The following is a 22,064-nucleotide window of genomic DNA, read 5'->3' as shown; positions in this document are numbered from 1 at the left end:
ATCCTCCTCACAGCACACACGCCCACCCAGCTTTGTGTCGTCTGCAAACTTGGAGATATTACATCTAGTTCCCTCGTCTAGATCATTTATATATATTATGAATAGCTGGGGTCCCAGGACCGATCCCTGCGGTACCCCACTCGTCACTGCCTGCCACTTGGAAAAAGAGACGATAATCTGATTTTTTTAGTGCTGTTGATTGAGGCCAGGACACTAAGGATAACTTCCCTGCTCTTCTTCGAAATAGTGCCATGGCATCTTTGACATCTACCTGAGGGCCCAGATGGTGCCTCGGTTTAATGGCACGTCCAACAGTGCCTCACTCCCTCAGTACTGCACTGGAGTGTCAGCCAAGATTTTGTGTGCTCGTCAGAACAGAGGCGGAAACATATAGGATAAAGATGTTCCATAAAGGTCTTTAATATGCAAAAAAGTACGACATCGTGTATTGCATGACAAATTCAGTTAAAATGCAGTTATTTTTGTGAATGCATCAACCAGGCGCCTATTGACCGCGTGGGTCCAGTTTACACTGAGAGTTGGTGCCCTCTTTTGGGTCGGAACTGAGTGTCTGGGTTGTTGTGGGGGGACGGGCTGAGCAGCCGGAGCGGAAGTGCATGGTTCCTGTGGAGCTGCAAAGTGAGGCAAGGCGAGCGGAGTGGAGGTGAGTGACTGAGCTGTGGGCCGGGGCCCGCGGTCTGCACACTCCACCCCGGGGTGCGGCGGACACACAAGCTGCGCTTTATTTAATCTCTCTTGCCGATGTGCGGAGGCTGAGCCCGCTTAGCAGGCCCCGGGGTCATGTTAACGTTCAGCAGTTTGTGAGACTCGCATCGTCGCTCGGATTGGCCGGGCCGAGCCGGGGGGCTCCTTTGCTTATTTTTCCTCAGTTGTGTCTGTTCAGTTTTCGCTTTCTCTCAGCCCTGCAGTTTTGCAGAAGGTGAAAGCTTCCTGTAATCTACAAGGTTTACTTTAATCCAGCTGGAAGATGCACAAAATATTTCAAAATGTTCAGTAAATCACATAAAATGTTTTAAAAAATAGAGCCATCGTGTAAAAGTGAGTGACAAACATTTGTTTGTTTTTTCAACCACAGGGATTTCCCCATCAACACCCAAGTATTGGGGAAGGTTGAACTTTAGGTTTCTGCAGTAGTGGCCGTGGTTCCCCATTGTATTAATGTTTTAGACTGCTGAAAGTGGTTTTAAAAGTGCACTTGGATGCCTGAATAACAGTCTTGAGGGGCAGTTTTTGTGTGGGGTAGGCATTGTTATCGTTACTATAGTTTCGTGTGTAAGTGGTGTGGCCATGAGTTGTGATGTAACTTTGTTACCACTGTGATTTCGAAACACATAGGTCCGGAATTTGCGGTTGTAATGATGGCGAAACTGTCAGCGTTCGCCGTCATTATTACTCTGTGAAACTGGCAGCAACTTCTGGCGTCCACACATGCACAGTTAAACGTGGAAATCCAAAAATTGCTGTCACATAGAAACATAGCAGGAGTAGGCCCTTCGAGCCTGCTCCGCCATTCAATGAGATCATGGCTGATCATCCAAATTCAGTACCCTGTCCCTGCCTTCTCCCCATATCCCTTGATCCCTTTAGCCTCAAGAAATATATCCAACTCTTTCTTGAATATATTTAATGAACTGGCCTCCACCGCCCTCTGTGGTAGAGAATGCCACAGGTTCACCACTCTCTGGGTGAAGAAATTCCTCCTCATTTCAGTCCTAAATGGCTTACCCCTTATCCTTAGACTATGACCCCTGGTTCTGGACTCCCCGGCCATCATAAACATCCTTCCTGCATCTAGTCTGTCCAGGCCTGACAGAATTTTATAGGTTTCGATGAGATCCCCTCTCAATCTTCTAAACTCCAGTGAGTATAAGCCCAATCGACACAATCTCTCCTCATACGTCATTCCTGCCATCCCAGGTATCAGCCTGGTGAATCTTCGCTGCACTCCTTCCATGGCAAGAACGTCCTTCCTCGGGTAAGGCGACCAAAACTGCACACAATACTCAAGGTGCGGTCTCACCAAGGCCCTGTACAACTGTAGCAAGACATCCTTGTTCCTGTACTCGAACCCTCTTGCTACGAAGGCCAACATACCATTTGCCTTCTTAACCGCCTGCTGCACCTGCATGCTTACCTTCAGCGACTGGTGCACAAGAACACCCAGGTCTCTTTGCACTTCCCCTTCTCCCAATCTATTGCCATTCAAATAATAATCTGCCTTCCTGTTTTTGCCACCAAAGTGGATAACCTCACATTTATCCACATTATAGTGCATTTGCCATGTTTCTGCCCAATCACCCAATCTGTCCAAATCGTACTGGAGTATCTCGACATCCTCCTCACAGCTTAGCCTCCCACCCAGCTTTGTGTCATCTGCAAATTTGGAGATATTACATCCAATTCCCTCGTCCAGATCATTAATATACATTGTGAACAGCTGGGGTCCTAGGACCGATCCTTGCGGTACCCCACTAGTCACTGCCTGCCACTCGGAAAACGACCCGTTTATTCCAACTCTTTGCTTTCTGTCCGCCAACCGGTTCTCTATCCAAGTCAATACCTTGCCCCCAATCCCATGTGCCTTAATTTTGCACGCTAATCTCTTATGTGGGACCTTATCGAAAGCCTTCTGAAAGTCCAAAAACACCACATCCACTGGTTCTCCCTGACCTATTTTACCAGTTACATCCTCAAAAAATTCCAGTAGATTAGTCAAGCATGATTTACCTTTTGTAAATCCATGTTGACTTTGTCCGATCCTGTCACTACTTACCAAGTGCTCTGCTATTACATCTTTTATAATAGATTCTAGCATTTTCCCCACTACCGATGTCAGGCTTACCGGTCTATAATTCCCCGCTTTTTCTCTACCACCTTTTTTGAATAGTGGGGTAACATTAGCTACCCTCCAATCCATGGGTACTGTTCCAGAGTCTATCGAGTTCTGGAAGATGACCAGCAATGCATCTACTATTTCTAGGGCCACTTCCTTAAGTACCCTACTCATTCCCTGCTCCTCCACAGGGCGAGCTGTTGAACTCCTTGCAGCGGGCAATCAGTTGAAATCACCGAACTGACGAGAACTTCAGCTTTTACGGTCTAATATCGCTGTTAAAAACCACTGAAAAAGTTGAGCCTTGTTCAGTGAGGTGTAACTGGGTTTTAACAGCGTACTGAGACATAACCAATGTTCACAAGCCACGCAGTTCCCCAGGGGTCCCGTGCAGCTGGCTTGCCAGCTTTTAAATAGAAAAACCGCGCATGCCAAATTGTGTGGCCCCCCCCCCCAAAGAAGTTACAGGGAACATTGCTCGTAACTGCTGCTGAACAACCATTCTGGCCCTGAAAAACTAATTTTATATTTGTGGAATGTCAGTTTTTTCCATTATTATGATAAATAAGTTTGTTTATGATATTTCAGTTTCTACATTCATCCCATATGTATGTCCCAATCTTTATTTCGCTCTCTGTAAAATAATTTAAAAAGTGAAGGATAATCAGTGCGTTTTACTTCTTGGTTTGCTGTCTGTGAGAATTCTTCAACGTGATTGGCTGCTTAGCCAGCTTGATGACATCACTGTTGCTGGATGCTGGAGATCGCCTAGACTTGGCACCAGATTTAAATTGACGTCGAGAGAGGTGAAATCCATGCCACAGAGATCGCTAAATCTTTGTTGGCAGCTTTCTTCGAGGTCAGCGGCAAGAGCCATCACTCCGCCGCTGACTGCAAAATCCAGGCCATTGTTGTGAGATAGTCGTTGCTGTTGAGATTGAATTGTAAGCTAAAGGAATAGTTGTGGTACCTACACCTAATATGTAAAAATTCACCTTTATTGACTAGTATCTCCTCACTAAGCTTTTATAGTTATGTAGGTGCAAAATTATTTCTCAAATGCCTCTAATTTCTAGAGTCCAATGTTGGCAAAAGGTAAGCATTTAAATGGAGTGTAAAGCAGAATAGTGCATTAAACTAAAATGGTGCATGCAATGTTTATGGACTCAGACACTTGTGTACTGGTTTGTTTGCTAAAACACATCCATAAAATTAAGCTGATTTATAGAACAATATTCTGTTGGGAGACTGGAGCCAATCCAATCTTTCCTCTCGCTAAAATTCTCCAGTCTCCAGGCAACATCCTTGTAAATCTCCTCTGCACCCTCTCTAGTGCAGTCACATCTTTCCTGTAATGTGGTGACCAGAACTGTACGCAGTACTCTAGCTGTGGCCTAACTAGTGTTTTATACAGTTCTAGCTTAACCTCCCTGCTCTTGTATTCTATGCCTCGGCTAATAAGGGAAAGTTATTATTTATAAAGGAATTGTGTGTTCTTGAGTTTTAAAAAAAACCAGCTTGGCGAAACAAGGTTCTCAGAGGCCGCTTCGGCATTGCAGATGTGGAAGTTGATATTTTGAGCGTACGGGAGATGGACATCTAGAATTTTGATAGGCGGATGAGGTGGTAGCTGTTGCTTGGGCTTTCAAAACAAATAGAGAAACTGTCTGAAGAATTTGGAAAATAAAACTTTCCTTGCCTCATCAAAGGGCATGCAGATTGTGATGTAGTGATTAGTGGTGAGAGCATTGCAGGTTGTGTGCACTGAGGTCGTGCAATCCAAGTGAAGCAGAACTATCAGCCAAAGGGTGTGGGCAGGGCTAGGTAATGAGAGGTAGGTAGAAGTTAACAGTGTGGCAGAGGGGACTAATGTGTTGATGGTTGAGAAGTCTGAGGACAGGTCATCGACTGCACTGGCAGAGCAAACATAATTGCTCCTATTTTTCTATGTTTCTATGGGGTATGGGGCGAGAGTGGGAATATGAGATAGAGGATCAGCCGTGATACTGAATGGCGGAGCAGGCTCGAAGGGCCGAATGGCCTACTCCTGCTTCTATGTTTCTATATCAATGAATTCTTATTTATTTCTTGCAGTCATGCCCTTTTTTCCATGACCACGCTACATGATTTGGGAAAGATTGTTTTCAGATATTTAACATTTCCTGTTTTTAAATATCCTTTCTCTTGTGTATATACTGCAGTGTCTGTCTTTCTACTGTTTGCCTGCACACTGTTGGTGTTATGTTTTACTAAAATGTTGTTGGCTTCAATATTCTCGTTGGAATAAACTATTGTGAATGGGTACTCTGTTAGTTAAAATGACAATTGTGATCTTCAGCAGCAGGTTGGAAATGGTCTGCATGCTGTAAAGAGTCATATTGCTAACTTCTAATGTGAAATTCATAAAGAAATGAGGTACTGTGGCAAAACCACTAAGAGACTCTTACAGTGACTTACATAATTGTCTGTAACCAATGTTATTACCTCTAGCATTAATTGTCTGTAACCAATGTTACTACCTTTCAAGTTGGCTCTGGTTAAACAGAGCTAGATCGACAACATCGCGATCTGCCGCGATGACATCATCACGTGGGTCATGTGACGTCCCCTTTGGCGGGAAACGTGATGATGTCATGATGTCAGAGGTAGAGGGCGGGGCCAGCCAGTCCTTGTGTGGATTGAAAGAGAAAAGACCTGTTTTGAGCTTCTCCTGTAGTTTCTTGTTTTGTAAAGTTCTTAGACAATAAATTCAGTTTGTTAATTTCCAGTAAGTTATAGATTCTTTGTTAGGAGTGCAGAGACTCCTACATTGGTGACCCCGATTCCTCGCGATCGTTTTTCGCGGTGAACGCCGAACACAGGCCAGTGATGGAGGCCAATTCAGTGGCTTTGAAGCTCCCCCAATTCTGGGAACAACAGGCAGCCTCTTGGTTTGTGCAAGCCGAGGCGCAATTTGAGCTCCGCAACATCGTTCAGGATCAGACCAGATATCTCCACGTGGTCTCCGCCCTCGAGAGCTCGACGGCGTCGAGAATCATCAGCCTGCTGGAGAGTCCTCCGACTGCTGACAAGTATGTCGCCATCAAGACACGATTGCTGCAGGTATTTGGTCTCACCAAAGTGGAGCACGCTCACCGTTTACTGGCTCTACCAGGGTTAGGAGACTCCAAACCCTCGGAAATGATGAGTCATATGCTGACTCTCCTGGGGTCCGAGCCCCAGTGCTTTCTGTTTCGCGAACTGTTCCTTACTCAACTTCCTGAGCAAGTACAGGCGTCCCTCGCCCGAGCAGAAACCGCAGACTGCGTTGCGCTCGCCGAAGAGGCGGATAAGATTTACGCGGTCCGGCAACAATACTGCGCCCTCGCGCAACGCCCCGCCATGAAGAGCCCGGCTCCGACAAAGGCGCCTCCGACGACCGGTTTCTGCTACTACCACGCCCGTTTCGGCCCGAAGGCCCGCTGCTGCCGCTCGCCGTGCAGTTTCGTTACCAGACCGTCTAATAGACCGCCGCGAGTCAAGCACGCCGGTCCCGGTACTTCCCCTGCGGCCGCGATGGCGATCAGTGCTTCCGGGAATTTCGGAGTCGGTCCAACAGACTTGTGCAACCTCCTCAGCGATTGACTCTTTTCGTTAAAGACAATTCTGGGGGGGCGTATGTGGCAAAACCACTAAGAGACTCTTACAGTGACTTACATAATTGTCTTACATAATTGTCTGTAACCAATGTTATTACCTCTAGCATTAATTGTCTGTAATCAATGTTATTACCTTTCAAGTTGGCTCTGGTTAAACAGCTAGATTGACAACATCGCGATCTGACGCGATGACGTCATCACGTGGGTCACGTGACGTTCCCTTCGGCGGGAAACGTGATGACATCAGAGGTAGAGGGTGGGGCCAGCCAGTCCTCGTGTGGATTGAAAGAGAAAAGACCTGTTTTGAGCTTCTCCTGTAGTTTCTTGTTTTGTAAAGTTCTTAGACAATAAATTCAGTTTGTTAACTTCCAGCAAGTTATAGATTCTTTGTTAGGAGTGCAGAGACTCCTACAGTACTGTATTTTTTAAACTGAAAAATTAATTTCTCTCAACTAATGCACTGTGTGGTATTGCCCAATTATTTTTTTAATAAAGGGGGAGTTGAAGCATATTTCCGAATGTTTACAGCAATTTTGGAAACGGTTACTTTTATATGTTGTAAAATTGTGCCAGCCAGAAAAAAAATGAATTTGAAACACTTTTTTTATATATCAAAGTGATGCTGATGCACTCGATCGTTCCCTAAGTTCTGAAAAACAAAAGTGGAAAATTACTTTTATTGTTTATCTAGGACAATAGTATGCTAAATATTCACTTAATTTTACAGATTCTTAATTAAATTGAAGGTAAAACAAATTCTTATAGCCTATATCTTTTTCCCAGTTCTGACTCTCAAACAGCTAGCAGATTAATCAGAAAATGGAGACTGTACCTCAAGGAAAGAAAATGGTGGCACCCACTGTATCTCAGATAAATGCCGAATATGTTACTCAGGTAAGGTGTGTGTGTGCGTGTGCGTGATGTGCAAATGACACGGTAGTGTTTCAGTGTAGTCTTTTTTTGTATTTCATGACTGGAAAAAAAACATTCTGATCTTTTTCACCATGGATTTATTTATACTATTTGACAGTAATCTTTTTGGACAAGTAAGAGGCTGTGTGATGTGTACCAGATGACACCTGTAGAATTTCTAGACCATATATAGAAAGTACTCGTATTTTTAACATTAAATACAGGATTGATCACACAAATGGTATGCCCATATAAGTTGCGTGGGATAAACATTGGCCCAGATATTCCGATCCCTACGGGTGGGCTGTGTACCCACCCGTAAGGACATCAGAAATGCCGGTTTCAGGCAAGCACAGCGCATCCGCTGAAAACCGGCATTTCCGATCTGTCAAGAATGGTCTTGACAGATCCTCCAGCTGCCCTGGAGAAGGACCTCTGCGGGCGGATAGTTCCGCTTTTTGGAGACCCTCCGTCCGCAGAAAACCCTTACAATTCTCACGCCTGGTAAAAGCAGGCGTAAGGCCTGCTTTTACCAGGATAAGAGTTGAAAAATGTTTTTTAAAATTTTTTTCACTGATTTATCATTTAAAAATATTTTTTAAAAAGGTAAGTTTATTTTTAACCCTGTAAAAAAACTTTAATTTTTTTCAAAAAATAATTTTTGTTTAAAATACTTAATTTATTGTAATTTCAAGTCATTTCAAAAATGTGATTTAAAAAAAACATTATTTTAAGTTTTACTATGGTTTTTCTTTGATCTCCATTCATACATTTGACAGGTCTTCCTGTCAAATGTATGAAGGGAGATTCCCTTCTGTGATTGGCTCCCCATGGCCCATGTGATCCCAGGGATGCAGCGAACTACATGCGCCTCTGGGATACGTGGGCCCTGCGCACATCAAGTTTGGTGAGGCCCAGGAGCGGAAGTGTGTGCGTCCCGGGAGCCCTCAGGTAAGAGCGCAGATTTTTCCAGATCGCAGGCCTCTGCCTGCGGGAGGCTTGCGATCGGAAAATACGGGCCATTATATTTAACACCTAAATATCAAGTGCCCTGTTTATGTTTAATTTAGTCCAAAAATACTATTTTTTAAAGGGTAAATCGTTTCATGATGGGTGAGTAGCTGAGGCCATCCTTATTAAATATGATGCAGATAACCAAGGGTATATTTATTATTAATCCAGTTGATGTGGCAGATAAAAATATGCTCTCTGTCAATACAGTAAAAGTTGTGGGTATAGATTTTCACAGATTCCACCATACCATTTTGCACTGAAGTAATGGTTTGGAAGTGTTTATAATATCTATCTTCATATTTTCAGCTATCAAATAGATATTGGGCACCTCACGTGAAGAAAAAAATGACATTTGATTCTAAGGTAAGTAATGTTTTGTTTTCTTATGTTCATAACACATGCACTGTACAGAACTTTTTGAAATGTGATGGCACCAACAAAATACAAGATTTGTTCTTGCAATCAATTTATGACCAATAGAACATGGAAATCGCATGTTTACGTTCATGATGTGGGAAAATATTTTTCAACTGCAGGGTTAGATAGCTAAAGATTACTGTATAACTGGAGCTTGTAATGCAGCTTAAGTGGTCCAACAAAAGCACAGTCCCCTTTCCATTACTGTGCATGTAATGTATTCCAAATCTAGCTGGACCACATGGTAACTGAACCGTTCAGTAAATCCGTTCCCTGCCCTAACCCCACCCAAAAATGATCAGTCATTATATTGAGGCATTGGAAATAAATTGACTCATTCTGGTATTGTGTGTTCCTTTTTTTTATGCCACAATAGGTCATTGAAGATGTGTATCAGAAAGAAATTGTAAAGACAAAGTAAGTTACACTCATTTCTGTGTGAACAAGTTTTAAGGCAGGGCCTTTTCCTTCTGCAACTTACATATTACTTTGTACTAAAGAACCCCAGAATTCTAAAAGTGCTCTGCATGATGTCACATGTGGCCCTTATGTTGGTCTTACCAGGAGAGGAATATTTTTGGCGCCTGAAGGTTTTCCACTGCAAATTCTGTTTATTGCTACAAAGTGCCAGTGCACCTTTTTAAGAACATTCCCTCCATAAAAGATCTGCTGTGGGGAATGTGAAATAAATGTTCGCATTTTACACTGTTATTGAATAGACAAGGTTGCGGGGTGGGGGAGAATTGATGTTCCCAAGTAAACATAAGATGAGAGAAACAGCATTGCAATTCACCAGAAGAGTTTGAGGCAAGACAACAAAAATGCTCTGTGCCCTTTCATTTTCAATACATATCAAGGATATAAGCATAAAAGTGAACATCTGTATTTCCCTCTTTAATTGAATCCAGTTTTGTGTATTGAAAAGCCTAATATAAATCTGTAGTCTGTTTTCTAACCAATTATAAACTTTTCATTTAGTCCTCATGCTATTTGCAAGTAAAATGTATAAAGTGTTAGTCTTGAAAATGAGGTTTAATTCGGTATCGTTGTTTGAATTTGATGGAGAAAGAAACTAAGGATTTAATGAGTTAAATTCTCACCCATTTTCCTGAGTTTTCCTTAACCAAAAAGAAGAGAACTGAAATTGTCAAAATTACAACAGCGTTCTTAAAATAATGTTTGTGCTGAACTAAGTGAATAATCTTTTTCTTGCAAGTACTTTTACTGTGTTTCAATGTCCATTTGGGTACTTGGGGAATTTGAGTATGAGACTTTGTACACCATCTCTAATTTTGATGGCGAGGCTAAAGCAACACTGTTTTAATGTGGTAATCATAAATATATGCAAACAGCAATTAAATATTGTACCTACTTTTCAGGTTTGCAATTAGAAAAATTATGCTGCTTGAATTCAGGTAAAATTTTGTTGGTTTGGGATTTTTTTAAAGAAGTAACGTTTTTGAAACATGATTTTTAAGAATATTTTTAATGAATGTTGTGCCTCCAATTTACTTTGTATATATTTTTTTGTAACATTGATAGCCAGTATCTGGAGAACTATCTCTGGCCAAACTATTCCTCAGCAGTATCCAGCAACGCCTACCTGATGTCCATTTGCTGTATGGTGAATGAAAAGTTTCGAGAAAATGTTCCTGCTTGGGAGGTAAGAAGAATTCGGTTATCTGCTTGTAGAGATCAGTGTTGCTCCCTAATCTTTTACTAAAAGGTATAATTGGCATTGAAGCCTGAGGGCCTCTCCCAAGAATGCTGCACCAAGGAGTGATGGTACACAGGTCTGTGCCCATGATTTCCCGTGAAGCAAACTGCTGGTTTCATTGTGGCAAAGTGGCACTCCACCCCCCCCCCCCCCCCCCCCCCAAGAGGAATATAAAGATATAAAACTATAGGACGAATCATTTTAATAAATAGTTTGATTTTAATGGAGTCTTATCATTTGCTGCATGAACACTCCCTTGCCTTTGTTTGAGAACAAGATAAAGAGAGGGGACTGCACTGAATCCCAGCTCGCTCAACATTTCACTGTTGAGTAGGTTGTAAATGAAGGCCAAGAGCCAAATGGGGCAGCAAGTATGCTAAGGACACTGGTCAAGGGGAAATGACTCCTGGGCTGTATTGTAAGAACCATTGCTATACACAGTTGAGAACAGCTACTGTTTACATAGTTTAATCCACACACGGACTTAATGTGGATTCAATAATTTTATTTTTATTTTTTCCAACAAATTGCAAAAACACAACACTATTTATTGTTCCACACTTGGGGAAAGTACTTTTCATGTTGAGTTCTACAATTACTTCCTAAAGGCTGTCCAGGAGTGACTGTTTATTCAAACTGAAAATTGAGTTTTCCCATTTGTCCATGTACATCATAAGATTAGGTACTAAGAGAGGAAGTTCCTTTGATAGCACACTGCCATAAACAATGTGCTTAAAATGGGATGGCCACAGTAACCAATAACAGTAGTACTTAGTATCACAGCTATGTTGTTTTTTACATCTAGTACAAACCACATGAATGCTGCACAGTACAAATATATTTTTTGATGGATTCAGAAAGTCACTTACCCGCATTTGTCCTTATTTTACGAACTTTTTTTTAATCTAAAGTTTCTGTTTGCAACATGATGCATATCTCTGACCTAATGGGCATGATATTTCTTCAACATGGTTTTATCTAGTGGATATGTGACTTGCATTCTCTGTCCATTATTTCAAAACTGGCAGAGAGTCAGGAAGCTATGACCCGAATTTTGATTTTATCATTTTGACTTTGCTTAATATGAATGCTGAAACATCTTAAGATTAAAACCCAGGGTAAAAAAAGAGGTAAATTCCCTTCCTGGAATTCATTATTGCTGCTGCTCACTTTAAAAAAAATCTATATATTACTGCACTGCTCAGCTGACTGCAACAAACTAGCAACTTAACTGCTATTGACAACCAGTAGTCTTGGAAATGTGATACAGTGCATTTCCATTGGTCACTTTAATTTGCTGCACAGTAGTCCCATGTAACTGCACCTTGCAAGCAGCGTGTATTGTATTGTAAAGTACATTAAGTTGACTATTGATACGGTCTGCCTCATAGCACTTATCTCACTATTCAAAAGATTGAGAGTATTCTGCCACTATTGCAGTGATCTTGCATAGTCCATTTTTGATTTTCTTTCACTAGATTCTCTTGTATGGTGTTTGGAGCCTGGTCTGAATTGCAGAATTTAGTGTAAGGACATTTAACAATTTGCTCTGCCTCAATCCATACAAGTGAATGGTAGTCTGATACTTAGTCTCTTTACATTTGGTATATGTCAGCTGTGGCTCAGTTGATGGCACACTCACCTCTGAGTCAGAAGGTTGTGGATTCAAATCCCACTCCAGAGACTTGAGCACAAAAATCTAGGCTGACGGTGCAGGACTGAGGGACTGTTGCACTGTCGGAGGTGCCGTCTTTCGGATGAGGCACAAAACTGAGGCCCCGTCTGTTCTCTCGGGTGGATGTAAAAGATCCTATGGCACTATTTCGAAGAAGAGCAGGGAAGTTATCCCTGGTGTCCTAGTCAATATTTATCCCTCAATCAATATCATCAAACAGATTATCTGGTCATTATCACATTGCTGTTTGTGGGAATTTGCTGTGCGCAAATTGGCTGCCACATTTCCTACATTACAACATAGACTACACTTCAAAAATTTCTTCATTGGCTGTAAAGCGCTTTGGGACGTCCGGTGGTCGTGAAAGGCGCTATATAAATGCAAGGTTTTTTTTGAGAAGTGAAGGTGGTACATGTGAACGGAATTCTCGCAGCATATGCAATCAGTAAAGACAAAATAAAAATCCCAAAACTGCAGAGATGGCTCATGAATATTCTGGAAATTTCAGTCCTACATATTCAAAATGGCAAATATTTAGAAAATAATTTTGGCAAATCACAAAAGGCACCTTTTTGAAAGCTGCATCCGATCATCATAAAATCTGGGACAATAGTTGCTCTTGGCAGCTTTCTATAATCTGCAAGTATTCCGATCAACGTTTTACACTGTAGTACATATACTTGTATACAGTAGATATTGTTTACATTGTTTATTCCCTTTTTACTTTGATTTAAGGAAATGTCTTGTGCCCTTTTTATTTTAGACATTTACACAGAAACCCGAACACTTTCCCTATTTTTTTAAGTGTATTTTGACTGCATCTCTTGCTGAAGAAAGTAAAAATCTTACATTGCGAGAACGGACTGTCCTCCTGGTCTTTCTTGATCACTGCTTCAACAGCTTGGTAAGTATGAACTTACAAAATTGAACATCTTCGGGTCATCGTATCACAATTCTTTGTATTAATAGTCAACCTCCTTCCTCCTCTGGTTCACAACAACACGTTTCAAATAAGCATGAGACACTTTGTAGTATACTATATGGAGCAGACTTTATCGATATACAGCACAGTGATTGGCCTAACTGTTTACAGAGAGAGCAGCTTTTTGGTTTCTGTATCTTTCAAGCTCTCGAAGAACAATTCAAAACCATGCTCCTTTATGCACCATGTACTTTGCCTACATCAAAGGTGCATGTCACAGATAAGATCTTATGATGTATCTATTCCCAAATCCTTTGAAGACAGTCTATTCATGTAAACAGTTGTAAAAGCTACTTTCCTTAAACAAGACTTCCTAACTAACTGTTCCCAACCTCTTTGAAGAACAGGCTTCATCAACCATTACCTTTCTATACTATAGCTAATGGATACTTCTGTGGCGACATGCCACCATTGGACATAATCCGCTCACGGCGGCACGGACAGTTTACGCAGGCGCACTGCCGGCAGCAGCCGCCCCCAGCCGTGGGCCCTTTCCTCTGGCAGCTTGTTTCCCGTAGGGACAGGCTACCGGGAGCACTTCCTGTCTGGGGAGTATTTTAAGTGGTTGCGCGGGCTTTTTAAGCACTTGTTTTGCCATGATGTAAATTAAAGCAGTTGTGTTCTATCAACTCTGGTCTCGACTCCCACGTTTGCCGCGGTATCTCAACACTGGTGACCCCGACGCTCAGGACGAATCCTAAGCTAGCATGGCGGATACAAACGCAGTCACGGTTAAACTACCGGACTTTTGGGAGAACCTGGCCGAGGCCTGGTTCGTTCAAGCCGAGTCCAGATTCCGGCTGAGAAGCATTACAGTCGACGCCACGAAGTACGGCTACCTCGTCGCCTCTCTCACCTGCGCCACAGTCCCTAAGGTTTGGGCAGCGCTGCAGGATCCACCAGAGGAAGGCAAGTACGAACATCTGAAGGCCGCGCTCCTTAAAACATTTCAGGCGTCCTCCTACCAGCGCAACTGCCAACTCCTCGACCTCCCAGGCCTTGGTGACGCTTCACCATCAGACCTGCTTTCCCACATGCTGTCCCTCTCGGACGACAAAAAACCCGGCGCCCTCTTTCGCACACTTTTCATTCGGCAACTCCCCGCCAGCATCTGCCCGCTCATTGTGGAGTCTGGCTCCATGGACCTGAACGAGATAGCTGAAAAGGCCGACCGGCTGCTCTCCGCACAGACCACCCGCGACGTTGCGCCCGACCTCACGGCAATGACCAAGCGGTCCCCCCGGCTCACTAGGCCTGACCGCCCTTCCACTCCGGGTCACTGCTACTACCACACCCGTTTTGGCACAAGGGCCCAACGCTGCACGCCACCGTGCACTTTCAAACCCCTCCCCGCACCGGCCCCCACGATGGCCGCAGGGCAAAAGGGGCCCCTACTGTACGTCATCGACGACAGCACCAACCGCCGATTCCTGTGCGACATAGGAGCCCAGCACAGCATCACCCCTGCCTCCGCCCTCAAAAACCAACGCGGTGCACGGGGTGTTACGCTGGCTGCAGCCAATGGCTCTGACATCCGCACATACGGCACCCGCATGGTCACGCTCGACCTCGCAGGCCGCCGCTACCGCTGGGAGTTCCTCACAGCCAAGGTCCTCTGCCCACTCATCGGCGCCGACTTCCTACGCGCCCACGGCCTCCTTGTCGACATTCCGAGGCACCGCCTCGTCGACATCAATACTATGGCCCCCATCCCTGGCGCAGTCACCCCGGCCCGTTTGGCCGGCCTGACGACCTACTGCCTCGCCAGAGCCACGGACGACTACTCGGCACTACTAGCCGAGTTTCCTGCCCTCGCTAACCCGACCTTTTCGGCCAAAGCTGCCAAACATGGTGTGGAGCACTATATCCCCACCACCGGCCCCCCAGTCGCTGCCCACGCCCGCAGACTCAACCCGGCCAAGCTGGAAATCGCGCGGGCCGAGTTCACCACCATGGAGCAACTCGGCATCATCCGCCGCTCCAGCAGCTCTTGGGCCTCGCCCCTCCACATCGCCCCCCCCACATTGCCCCCAAGCCCGGCGGAGGCTGGCGCCCCTGCGGGGACTACCGCCGCCTCAACGATGCCACCACCCCCGACCGATACCCGGTGCCGCACATCCAGGACTTCTCGGCCCGATTGGCCGGACGAGCCGTCTTCTCCAAGGTCGACCTGGTGCGCGGTTACCACCAAGTCCCCGTACACCCCGCGGACATCCCCAAAACGGCCGTCATCACCCCATTCGGCCTGTTCGAGTTCCTGAGGATGCCCTTCGGCCTCAAGAATGCAGCCCAGGCTTTTCAGCGCCTTATGGACTCAGTCCTCCGGGACTTGAACTTTCTATTTGTCTATCTAGACGACATTCTCGTGGCCAGCTCCTCCAAACAGGAACACCTCGAACACCTTCGCATCCTGTTCGGGCGCTTAGCCCAACACGGGCTTATCCTCAGCCCGGCGAAGTGCCAATTCGGCCTAGCCGAGATCGATTTTCTCGGCCACCACATCACTCCTGTTGGGGTCGTCCCCCTGCCCAACAAGGTGCAGGCCGTCCAGCAATTCCCCCGCCCTAAAACCATCAAGGGCCTCCAGGAGTTCCTCGGGATGGTGAACTTTTACAACAGGTTCATCCCCAGAGCTGCAGCCCTCATGAAGCCCCTATACGATTCCCAACGAGGTAAATCCAGCAAGATGGCCGTAGCCTGGACCGCTGATACGTCGGCCGCCTTCGACGCCACCAAAAACGCGCTCGCCGACGCCACCCTGCTCGCGCACCCGAGGGCTGATGCCCGGGTCGCGCTCACCACCGACGCCTCCGACCATGCGGTCGGAGCCGTGTTCGAGCAGTGGGTTAATGGCGCGTGGCAGCCACTTGCCTTCTACAGCCGCCAACTGCGCCCCCCGGAGGTCAAATACTCTACTTTCGACCGCGAGCTCCTCGCGCTCCACCTGTCGGTCCGCCATTTCAGGTTCCTCCTGGAGGGCCGCCCCTTTACCGCGTACGTGGACCACAAGCCGCTCACATACGCTCACAAGCCTGGTCCGCTAGGCAGCAACGCCAGCTCGCGGCCGTGTCCGAGTTTACCACGGACATCCAGCACGTCTCCGGTAGAGACAACGTTGTCGCCGACTGCCTTTCCCGTCCTGCCATCTGCGCGAATCACCTAGCGGTCGACTACGCGCAACTAGCAGCGGCCCAGCTCATGGACCCAGACCTCCTCTCGGCGGCTACCAGCCTGCCAGGGCTATGCCTAGCCAAGGTCGCGCACGGGCCCGAAGCCACGGCAGTCACTTGCGACGCCTCACTCGGCCAACCCAGGCCAGTCGTCCCTGCAACCTGGCGCCGCCGCATCTTCCAAGCGCTCCACAGGTTCTCCCATCCGGGTTCCCGTGCATCCGTTAAACTCCTCTCCCAGCGCTTCGTCTGGCGCGGCCTCAGCAAAGATGTTCGGACTTGGGCCAACTCCTGCCTCGCCTGCCAACGGGCTAAGATGCAGCTGCACACAAAAGCACCCCTGGGAGACTTCGAGGTACCCAGCCGCCGCTTCGACCATGTACACGTCGACATCGTCGGTCCTCTGCCGCCATCGCAAGGCCAAACTTATCTTCTCACGATGGTCGACCGCTACACACGCTGGCCTGAGGCAGTGCTGCTGACCTCCACCACCACAGCCGACATCGCCAGGGCGTTCGTTAACACCTGGGTCACAAGGTTCGGCGTACCGGCCGACATAACCTCTGAACTCTGGACGGCCACAGCACGCAACCTCTGGGTGATGCACCACCAATCCACGGCGTACCACCCGCAGGCCAATGGGCTGTGTGAACGCTTCCACAGGTCACTCAAGGCCTCACTTCGCGCCAGCCTGCAGGACAGTACCTGGACTGACCGCCTACCGTGGGTGCTACTAGGCCTACGTACCGCGGTCAAGGAAGACCTCCAGTCCTCAGCAGCGGAGTTAGTCTACAGACAACCGCTGCGTGTACCAGGCGAATTCCTTCCGGAGGCTACCACGCCTTGGTCGGCCGAACAGCAGCGGCTCAACTCTTTCTCTTCCGCTCAACAGTTCGCCCCACTTCCGGTCAACCGACATGGCGAACTCGCACCTTACGTCCCGCCAAACTTACAGCAGGCACGCTCCGTCTTCGTGCGACACGACGCGGACCCCTGCGACCCCCGTACGACAGACCGTACGAGGTACTACAAACCGGGGACAAGGTCTTCAAGCTGCGACTCGGCGACAGGGTCGAAACGGTCTCCATCGACCGACTCAAACCAGCACACAGAACCAGGGGAACAGGTCCCCGTGGCCTGACCTCCAACTAGAGGTCGTCCCGCCAGCAAGCTAGCACAGCCGGCGGCGAACCGCCCGGCCCCACCAACTAGACCGGCGGCCACTCAGAGCCGCTCCGGCAGAACCATTAGACCACCGTCACGACTCGTCTACTCCTCCTAAGCGGATTCTGGGGGGAGCTCTGGCGACATGCCACCATTGGACATAATCCGCTCACGGCGGCACGGACAGTTTACGCAGGCGCACTGCTGGCAGCAGCCGCCCCCAGCCGTGGGCCCTTTCCTCCGGCAGCTTGTTTCCCGTAGGGACAGGCTGCCGGGAGCACTTTCTGCCTGGGGAGTATTTAAGTGGTTGTGCGGGCTTTTTAAGCACTTGTTTTGCCATGATGTAAATTAAAGCAGTTGTGTTCTATCAACTCTGGTCTCAACTCCCATGTTTGCCGCGGTATCTCAACACTTCTACCTTTGTTTGTTTTATTTTTTTATTTGTTTATGGGATGTGGGCGTCTCTGGCAAGGCCAGCATTTATTGCCCATCCCGAATTGCCCTTGAGAATGTGGTGGTGAGCCACCGCCTTGAACCGCTGCAGTCCGTGTGGTGAAGATACTCCCACAGTGCTGTTAGATAGGGAGTTCCAGGATTTTGACCCAGCCACAATGAAGGATCGGCAATCTACTTCTAAGTCAGGATGGTGTGTGACTTGGAGGGGAACTTGGAGCTGGTGGTGTTCCCATGCGCCTGCTGCCCTTGTCCCTCTAGGTGGCAGAGGTTGCGGGTTTGGAAGGTGCCGCCAAAGAAGCCTTGGTGAGTTGCTGCAGTGTATCTTGTAGATGGTACACACTGCAGCCACGGTGCGCTGGTGGTGGAGGGAGTGAATGTTTAAGGTGGTGGAGGGAGTGCCAATCAAGTGGGCTGCTTTGTCCTGGATGGTGTCTAACTTCTTGAGTGTTGTTGGAGCTGCACTCACCCAGGCAAGTGGAGAGTATTCCATCACACTCCTGACTTGTGTCTTGTAGATGGTGGAAAGGCTTTGGGTAGTCAGGGGATGAGACACTTGCCGCAGAATACCTAGCCTCTGACCTACTCTTGTTGCCACAGTATTTATGTGGCTGGTCCAGTTATGATTCTGGTCAGTGGTGACCCCCAGGATGTTGGGGGATTCGGCGATGGTAATGCCGTTGAATGTCAAGGGCCGGTGGTTAGACTCTCGCTTGTTGGCAATAGTCCTTGCCTGGCACTTCTGTGGCGCGAATGTTACTTGCCACTTATCAGCCCAAGCCTGAACGTCGTCCAGGTCTTGTTGCAGGTGGGCATGGAATGCTTCATTATCTGAGGAGTTGTGAATGGCACTGAACACTGTGTAGTCATCAGTGAGCATCCCCATTTCTGATCTTGTGTTGGAGGGAAGGTCATTGATGAAACAGCTGAAGATAGTTGGGCCTAGGACACTGCCCTGAGGAACTCCTGCAGCGATGTCCTGGGGCTGTGATGGTTGACCTTCAACCATCACAACCATCTTCTTCCCCCATTACAACAGTGACTCCACTTCAAAAGTACTTAATTGGCTGTAAAGCACTTTGAGACATCCGGTGATCATGAAAGGCGCCATATAAATGCAAGTCTTTCTTTTCTTTCTGTGCTAGGTATGACTCCAACTAGTGGAGAGTTTCTGCCCCCCCCCCCCCCCCGATTCCCATTGACTTCTGTTTTACTCTGGCTCCTTGATGCCACACTCTGTCAAATGCTGCCTTGATGTCAAGGACAGTCACTCTCACCTCACCTTTGGAATTCAGCCCCTAAAATTACACTTTAATCATTCATGGCTGATGTCATTACTGTTACTTGTTTCTTTACACAAAACACTTTTCGTATCAGAAGACAAGCTATGCATTCCTCTCGTGACACTTCAAAGCCATCCTGTTTATATTGGAAACCCTGTTGCTCCAAGATACACAGAAGTTCGACTATTACCCTTTAACTCCCCAAGATGTCCAACATAGAACTCTCCGGGATGTCCAACACTGCTTCGAAGTTTTTAGTTAGTTTTATTTCTAGATAGTATAAATAAAAAGCAGAAAGGACCCAGTTGGTCTCCTGACTTGGGAGACTGGATCATTTGATTAGAAATTGATTAGTTTGCTTATCCTCATCCTGCCCTGTGTTTACTGTGACAGTGAAAAATATGGTTCCAACCTACTTGAATTTTGATTTCAGTTGTGTTTTATGTAATTCTGATCTTTGAGAGAATTTTGTAAAACCTGTAATAGTTCTCAGTATGTCAGATGTAACTCTGCAAGAGCTGTGAAGTTTTGTGTGTGGTTGCTACTATACTGTGCCACAAGAGGGCCTCGGCTGAGCATGTTCGATTAACTTTAAACATATTTTCTATGGTGGCCCAATATTTGCAAGATAAGAATTGAGGACCATGTTAACCAATTTGACCATAGTTAAGTAATGTAAAAAGCTTTAGAGGGACTATTCTTGAAGATTTCCATTTTTTAATATCCATTAAATTGACCCTTTTTCTTGGGCAAAGTCTTATTGTATAATATAATTGAGTTTTAAAGGAGACGTTGTAATGGTAGAATCGGACTGGCCTTCTTCCCCGTTCATCTCTCGTAATGTAATTTTTTTTTGAGTTGGGGCTCATAATGTTGCAGTAAAACTAGCATTTATTTGCCAATAAATTTGTCTTCAAAGTATTGTTTCCATCAGTGTAAATGGTATTGTTTGTGAACATGATTTCAACCTGTGAAATATCTTCCTATCCTTTAACAGGAAGTGGATCTAATTCGAGAACAGGTGCAGCGGCTTATCTCTCTCCCAATGTGGACGTGTCTGCTTTCGGTAAGTTCAGTGACCATTCAAAGTCTACATAAAAGAATGAATGCAGACTAGTGACATGCATTTTTGCTGAGAAGTTTCCTCGAGCTTCATTTATTATCTTTCAGCAAATATTATTCCATTGCTCCAAATATATAGTAATTTATTTGGCATTATTATGGGCTTCGCTCATTAAAATTTGGGACTAGGACAAGATTTCTAACTAAGCTTTTACTGATTGTTAAACTGTCTGTTAACATTAGATTTGTATTTTAACAGTCACGACTTGAACATGAACTGAAAAAGACACCAAAGCTGAGGAAATTCTGGAATCTAATTAAAAAAAAGGAAGAGAAAATGGATGAAAAATCTGAAGAACAGTAAGTCTGTTGTAGTCTCCAGCTGCGGGTTATGGACTATCCATTCTATAATTTTTGGATCAGTATAATCTTTGCGGTTGTCTATTTATTCATGCTGCTTGATAAAAACATGGCTACTCTATCCTCAGATATTACATATTCTTCACTGGAATTTGCTTCGAGTTTTTTGGGGGGGCCGGGGGTGGGCAGAGTTTGTTTTGAGAAAATACTGCTTTGTGAAGTCACTTTATGTTGCACTGCAAATGGTATACCAACATTATCTTTGTTTCTTAACCTAAAGGGCAAATCAAGAAAAGCGATTCCTTTCTTGTCTGATCGGCAAATTCCATGGCGTATTAAAAAGTATTCCTTTTTCAGGTAACTGCTCAAGCATCTTTGTTATTAGCTCTCTTGGCTCCTCCCCCATAAAATGTTAACAGTGCGCCCGAAATACTGATTTTCGTTGTTGCAAAAAGTGTTGTAGTTTCTTGGGACTAAAATTTGGGGCGCAAATCAGCTGCACAATAAATTGTGGTAGAATTGGCTGCGGGCAAAAGAAGTGCCTGCTCCCAAAGTCGTTCATATATGTCAATGGCAGGATTATCAGAGCAAAGCCAGTTGTCCCTGAAATTCTACCATTTACCCTGCAGAAAAGAGGGGTATGTTACTATTACGACTTGTTAAATCAGGAAGTGGTTGAGTTAACAGACTTCAAATGTCCACAGACTTTGTCTGAAATATCAGCTTTGACTGAAGCAATTAGAAAAATCTTTTTGTAACTGTGCAACTAAGGAATGGTTCTGCAAGCTGCCTTTCAGCAGTTTCAGACAGGAAAGTCTTTTGCCTCCCATCTTTGTCGTGCAGTTCTAACTATAGGGTTGACTATGAGGATTCCCATGTCTCCTTAAAATGGAGGGAAAGAGAGAAGCACATAAGATAAGTCTGCGCCAAAGGAGAAGACCAGCTAAGAGGTACCTTTCCAACAGAGTCTATAGACTCCCCTGATTATGTTTCAGAAGAAATGTGCTTAAGGAAGCAGAGTAGGAACTCTTGTCTCCCATTGCAAACTGACCTCTAAACACCCTTTCAAACACACAATTCCGGACACTGGACTTCATATCTCAAAGTGGACTGTGCACATATAGCGTGCTCCTTTATTACCACTGTGTCTATCCCTGGTTCCCCTCCATGCTGTTCTTAAATCTGTCCTGATGCTGTGCCGATGTGATAGATAAGGGCCAGGGACCCTAGTGGTGCTTGGCCGAATGCTGGTATTCTGAACTTCTCATGGCTTCTGAGTCCTGGGAGAACCCAGGTTGCGACCCTACTGCAGGCGCATGAGTAGCCTGGTTCTGTATCCTGACATCTACATGAGCAGGCAACT

At 45.9% G+C, this 22,064-nt stretch overlaps 1 protein-coding gene across 2 annotated transcripts in view; it reads left to right on the top strand.

Annotated features, from left to right (window-relative positions):
* The first annotated feature begins 553 nt into the window (after positions 1 to 553).
* aqr (aquarius intron-binding spliceosomal factor) overlaps positions 554 to 22,064 on the top strand; it is a 126,194-nt gene continuing 104,683 nt past the window's right edge. The window contains exons 1-10 of one of the 2 annotated variants that reach the window (XM_086003441.1): positions 554 to 664; positions 7,276 to 7,386; positions 8,725 to 8,781; positions 9,212 to 9,252; positions 10,215 to 10,250; positions 10,378 to 10,498; positions 12,991 to 13,131; positions 20,277 to 20,345; positions 20,601 to 20,701; positions 20,982 to 21,058. In XM_086003441.1, the coding sequence (XP_085859567.1) occupies positions 7,312 to 7,386; positions 8,725 to 8,781; positions 9,212 to 9,252; positions 10,215 to 10,250; positions 10,378 to 10,498; positions 12,991 to 13,131; positions 20,277 to 20,345; positions 20,601 to 20,701; positions 20,982 to 21,058 (718 nt within the window). In that variant the 5' untranslated portion in view covers positions 554 to 664; positions 7,276 to 7,311. Of the gene's footprint in view, positions 665 to 747; positions 941 to 7,275; positions 7,387 to 8,724; positions 8,782 to 9,211; positions 9,253 to 10,214; positions 10,251 to 10,377; positions 10,499 to 12,990; positions 13,132 to 20,276; positions 20,346 to 20,600; positions 20,702 to 20,981; positions 21,059 to 22,064 lie in introns of those variants that run through there. The other variant, XM_086003442.1, reaches the window with a different exon arrangement.

Source organism: Somniosus microcephalus, chromosome 12 (genome assembly GCF_052327205.1).
Source record: "Somniosus microcephalus isolate GS21.2 chromosome 12, FLI_Smic_1.0, whole genome shotgun sequence".
In the NCBI taxonomy this organism is placed as follows: domain Eukaryota; kingdom Metazoa; phylum Chordata; class Chondrichthyes; order Squaliformes; family Somniosidae; genus Somniosus; species Somniosus microcephalus.
The sequence above is the reverse complement of the archived record's forward strand: the minus strand, read 5'-3'. Positions and strand labels throughout refer to the sequence as shown.